Below are 6,000 nucleotides of genomic sequence, written 5' to 3' on the forward strand. Positions count from 1 at the left end.
GGTGAAAACAGAGCTCAATGCTCCTGGTTATAGCCATGGAGCAGCAAAGAAGCTCCTAGTTTTAACAGTTTGGGCAATTTAAAGTCCTATTGGGACCAGTTACTAACGTGCAAATCAGGTAACTGTATCAGGCACCACGGAGCTCTGAGCTGCAGCTGGCTATGCAGCTGGATCACCCGACGTGCGTTTCACGTTAGACACGCATTCTTCCGGGGTGGGCGTAGATAGCGTCATGGACCGCCCATTTATACAAACGGGTTGTCATGGCAACCTGTGTGACGCTTAGAAGAGAGGCTGCAATAGAAGCTGTAATCATGATGCCATTCACACACTGTAACTATATAGCTGTGCAACAAAGCTACTAAGTGACCTAGTAACACAGTAAAAGAGCACCACAGTAAACAGAAAGTAATGTACAATTATATATTTAATATGTAACTATCATTACATATCATATAACTAATATGTAACTATCATTTCACATTTTTAGATGAATAAATTATATAGGAACAGCAACCTGACAAGCAAGTTCAAGTTCTGCAAGCTGGCAGCAATGAGGTATGAAACTCTAGGAAGGGACCAAAGAAGAGAGTGGGAATATGAGAAAGAAAGCAGGTAGAGAGGTAGAGAGGGAGAAAGTAGGGAGATGGGGATAAGCGTGAGAAAGAATGGAGTGGGAAATGAAAGAAAAAGGAGAGGGGGATATGAGAGAGAAAAGAAGTAGAGGGCAAATGATAGAGAAGCAGGGAGAGGGGTGATGAAACAGGGACGGGAGGGGATACAAGGGGGATATGAGAGAGAAATGAGGGAGAGGGGGTATAACAGAGAAAGGAGGAAGAGGTCTATATGAGAGAGAAAGCAGGAAATGGGGATACATATGAGAGAGGGAAAGGAGAAACGATAGAGAAAGAGGGAGAGGAAAAATGAGAGGGAGAGGGGTATATGAGAGAGAAATGAGGGAGAGGGAATATGAGAGGAGGGAGGAGATAATGGAGGCTAATACAAAAAAAGGAATGACAAATTGCTTGGGTAGACACAAGAAAACCCTTAAAGTCCGGGATCAAATGGGGTCTGGGGCTTCACAATTAGGCGAATAGACAGGCTGGGTTAGATGGCCTCATCTGTCATCAGTTACTATGTTCTTAATGTCCTTTTCACCCCTAGGAATGGATCCATTATAGCTTCTTGCAACTGCTACTTTGAAGATGACCCCATTGTGAATGTGACGAGTGTTGATAAAGCATTTTATGCTGGGACCACCACAGCTAGTCTTCTGGGACCGAACTATCAACTGAAGGGTTATTCTGTCAGAGGTAAGGAGCCTTTTATTAAGAAGGACTCATAATGATAATTCTATTTTTGTTATAATAATGATATGTTATAAGACCAGACCTGTCTGGCGCTGCATTATACAGATACAAGTCTCTAACGTGTGCAGCTCACAATCTACGTAATTTAGAAGTATGTATAGTAATACTGAGTATATCTATTCACAAACAAAGAGCACTATATATCAATAGGAACGTTCGCACTGACGCAGTTGCATGAAAAAATTTAATCTTTTCCTGTCTGAAACGCGACATATTTATGAAGTATATATTGTTTTAGAATTTGGTGCATGCTGTCCTTAAAAAAAAAAAAAAAAAAAGACTTACGTACACCACCTTTTAGGTGATGGCAAAAACCAACGCAGAAAAACATCAAGAAACATAACGCAAGACACGCATTTCTTAATACATACATCTGCACCAATATGCACAATGTAACTCCATCCCAACTCATCCTTATTACTCCATAAATTCCTCACCTCATCGCATGCAGACGCAGACATACCCCAAAATGTTAGAACTAAGTTTAGTACACAGGCGCTGCCTCACGCAGGTATATTTCAGCACGAGTTGTGACAAAATAGTAACAGAGTTTGCCCTTTGATACATAGAGTGCAAAGAATTCTATGGCCACCCCATACTACTGCACATAATGCAGCACTGCAGATGGTACTTCTAGAGCATTCCGCTTCCACTTTGATATGCGTGCCCGGGGTACAGAACACAACTATAATTAGTTGACACTTGGATTCAACCATGTCAAAGGTAGTCATAATATAGTAATGGTCAGCTTTTCTGAATCTACCAATGAAGATATTATTTGAGTGAGTGTGGTAAAGATTTTAGACCATGGTCTGCTACTTTTGGGGGAAAGAATTTACAATGTACAGTAAGTCACCATTTGTTTTCTAAATTTCTGCAGAGATTACCAAAACCAGTAATGAATTACCATTCTGGGCCATCATTCTCATCTGCCTGGCTGTTCTTCTAGCCCTCATTTTGCTTTTCCTCTGCTGCTTCATGGTAAGTTTAAAGGGAATACATGTTGGGTTGAAATGTCTAATGCTGTTATTGGCTTCACAGTGTCCTACACCTCACCGCCCCCATCTCCCTCTTCAAGCCCCTTCTCTTACGCTTTCCATGCCCTACATTTGAAAGCTCTTCCCTTCAAATTCATACATCCGTGAGACTGTGTGCTCATTTGCATGTCATTACCCAGAATCCCTGGCTGCAGTGGAAGCACTGTTGCTAAGAGATAATGGCGAAAATCAGGGTTGCAGACCTGTCTGAAACATGTGAATGTGCTCACAAGTGATATTTTTATATGCTGCATCCGTTATACATTTCTTATACATATGCTGCATACGTTATACATTCCTCTCCGAAAATCCCTGCTCCATGGGTATAAAACAAAATGGCCGAAATAAGCCCTCCGTCCAGTCTGTCACTGGCCTCACTTGGCAGGAAAAAGTCAAAAACACTGACAAAGCATTCTGGGAGTGGAAATAGTAGTCCATAAAATCTCCCTGATACAGCAGGAACAACTAAAACTACTATTGTTTAGAAGTCAGTAGATTTTGAGGGTTTTGCTGGGATACTTTTCTTATAGCACTTGCAAGTGGCTTCTCTCTTACAGTATATGACATGCTCCAAACTGATTTTAGGCTAGACTGAACCTTTAAGCAGTCAAACAGTGTAGTTAAAAAATAACGCCTTCTGTATTTAAGACAGATTTAACTACCTTCTGTGCTTCTGTGTTGCACATTTTCAGCATTGTGATCCCTGCAAACCAAAATATATTTTCCATGACCCAAAGGGGTCAAGATTTAGTGCATTCTTGTGTCCTAATCATCCACCACCTAAAATGTCCATGTTAAATAACACTAAAATGTCATGAGAAATGGGTGCTAGAACCCTTTCTGAATAACAAGATTGCTTTCATGTTTAACATCACAATCAAGTTTCAGCTCTACATGGAAAGCTCTGTTGTTTGTTCTCCACCCCAGCAGGCAGCACCGCGCTGTTTTCCATGTAGACTTTAAACAGGCTTATCAGAGACGCTGTCTTATCCTGAGCTTCCCTGATAAGGCTTGATGAAGTCCAGAGAAGCTTAGCAGTCATAATAACTTCAGTTTTGGGGCTTAGTTTTCAAGAATTAAAAACTGTTGAATAATTCAAAATATGGAAAAAACTAAAGAGTTGAAAAAAGGCAGTTTGATGAAGAATTAAAACATAAATGTCAATAGAGAACTGCACCTTTAACATAATATTTTTTGTCTGTAATTGTAATTATTGGCGTCCTGCTGTTTTACTTGATTCTGCTTCTTATGACTCCACCCAACCACTTGCTGACAACACATTGACTCTTCACAACGCTGTGCCCTATCACTTCTAGTAATGTAGCATTCCTCTGTCCTGTTTTTTCCCTCTGGGTTGGGGAGTTTAAAGTTCTAGTGGCCATATTGGCCAAGGAGCAGTCTAGATTTTCCGTAGGTTACGATATAATTTAATGTACAGAAAGCTTTCCATACCTACAGTAAAAGGTTTTTGTCTACATGGGTACACAGCTTTCCAAAGCTCACAGGTATGTTTATAAAGCTTTACAAATCTCATAATGAAGGTCTATTTTTCGCATGCAAAGAGCTTTGCCCAATGCGCAGGTCTCTTCAAATGCTTAGTACCTTTCAAAACCTCACAGGTCTATTCTCCATGTATACACAGCTATCCAAACCCCACAGGTATATTCTCCATGTATACACAGCTATCCAAACCCCACAGGTATATTCTCCATGTATACACGGCTTTCCAAACCTCACAGGTATATTCTACATGTATACTCAGCTTTCGAAACCCCACAGGTATATTCTCCATGTATACACAGCTATCCAAACCCTACAGGTATATTCTCCATGTACACACAGCTCTCCAAACCCCACAGGTCTGTTCTTCATGTGCTTGTCTAAGCTCACATGTCTTTTCTGTCTTTGCCATAACTTGTGCCCTGCTTTCAATCGCTGCACTAAAAGTTTGACAATGTCCTGTTTCCTCCCTCTCTCCCCCAACAGCTGGCATTTTGCTTAAGGAGAAGGAAAGGTTCTTACCAGGTCCAACAGAGCATTTATGGAACATATTTCCCACATCTGGAACAGAGAAAGCTATACTGAAAAGGGCCCAGCAGACGTGTGCCAAACAAACTCACCCACTTCTAGAACCAACAGGGCTTTGTCTATCTGCCACCTAAAGGGGTTAGAGCAACATTGGAAACAAAAGCAATGCTGCTTTCACAGACATCTAACTGGTTTGCTGGCATCCTGGTTTGGATAAGAGTATGGTATCACTGGCCTCTGCGGCAGAAAAAGCCCCGTTTCATTTTTACAAATCAGTGTACTAGTGAACATCTAGTCACACTGACACCATTACAACAATGATATTTATTTATACACGGTTAATTTTCTTTTCTAGAATACATATATATAATCAGCAAGAACAGGGGGTCAGAGGTTTATTGGATACATACCTCATATATGCATACCTCTTAACGCAATCTCATATATGCCCATTCTATGGTGAGGCCTAGCATCCCCTTGTAGGCATCACACCTAGGAAAGAGGCCATTGTAACTGTCCCGTGACCCTGTAGGCTCTGTTCATATTTATTATGCTAATGATCTCCAGATAACTATAATAATTCAGTGTTATTTATATGGACTTTTTGTCGCTATACCCTGAAGTCTGGAACTTAACCCATGAGCTGCTGGGAGAGCACTTTCTTGTTGTTTTCAACAATGTTCAAATGTCTCTACCTTTAACTTTTATAGCTCTGGGAGGGGTCTGAAAGGGAAAAAACGTTGTTTACGAGTTAATTGAATTTTATTTATATTTTAAAAAAATTACGAAGGAAAAAATGTTGATTATCTATATATTTTTAACAGAGTATATTTTACTGTATGGTTCGAATATAAATCTATTTTATGCATGTGTTTAGTCAATAGGAAAATAATGTATGTACCCGTCTATGGTAGGAGTTAAACTACCAATATAAAAATAAAATTATATTTAAAAAAATAAAATCCTGACATGCTTATTGACTCCTGGGGGTTACAAGATTTCCCTTACCAATAACACAGACTCTCCTTCCCAGCAAGAGAGACACCCCCACCCAATGAGTCTGACTCCCCTTACTAATGGATAAAACTCCCCTTCGAAGTGAGTGAGACTCTCCTTCCCAATAAGTGAGACTCCCGATCCCAAACAGAGACTCCCCTTCCAATGAGAAACTACTTTCCTAATGAGCGAGATTTCCCTTTTCCAATGACCTTGACTACCCTTTCTCAATGAGTATGACTCTCCTTCCCAATAAAATACTCTCTTTCCTGATGAGTTAGACTCCCCTTCACAATGAGAGAGTCCCTTTCCCAATGAGCACTACTGGGGAAAAAGTCTTCTAATGCCACGCTATTCAAAGTAGAACTCATCACAAGACATCATATTAATAATTGCATTATTAGCAGAAAATTAGAACGCACAATATTTTAGGGAACCTCCTTCCTCAGGTAAATATTCCCAATGAGCAAGGCACTCTTTCCCAATGAAATAGACTCTCCTTCCCAATAAGTGAGGCTCCTCTTCCCAAAGAGTGAGACTCCCCTCCTCATGTGTGAGATTCTTCTCAT

The 6,000-nt window shown here is 40.4% G+C and overlaps 1 protein-coding gene across 1 annotated transcript in view; it reads left to right on the top strand.

The window, feature by feature from the left end:
* The window catches only part of MUC16 (mucin 16, cell surface associated), a 185,277-nt gene extending 179,880 nt beyond the window's left edge, over positions 1 to 5,397 (top strand). Inside the window, exons 107-110 of the mRNA XM_075613035.1 lie at positions 491 to 558; positions 1,165 to 1,313; positions 2,251 to 2,351; positions 4,394 to 5,397. Coding sequence (XP_075469150.1) covers positions 491 to 558; positions 1,165 to 1,313; positions 2,251 to 2,351; positions 4,394 to 4,492 — 417 coding nt within the window. The 3' untranslated portion in view covers positions 4,493 to 5,397. The remainder of the gene's footprint in view (positions 1 to 490; positions 559 to 1,164; positions 1,314 to 2,250; positions 2,352 to 4,393) is intronic.
* The last annotated feature ends 603 nt before the right edge of the window (positions 5,398 to 6,000 follow it).

Source organism: Ascaphus truei, chromosome 8, assembly GCF_040206685.1.
Source record: "Ascaphus truei isolate aAscTru1 chromosome 8, aAscTru1.hap1, whole genome shotgun sequence".
NCBI classification, from domain to species: Eukaryota; Metazoa; Chordata; class Amphibia; order Anura; family Ascaphidae; genus Ascaphus; species Ascaphus truei.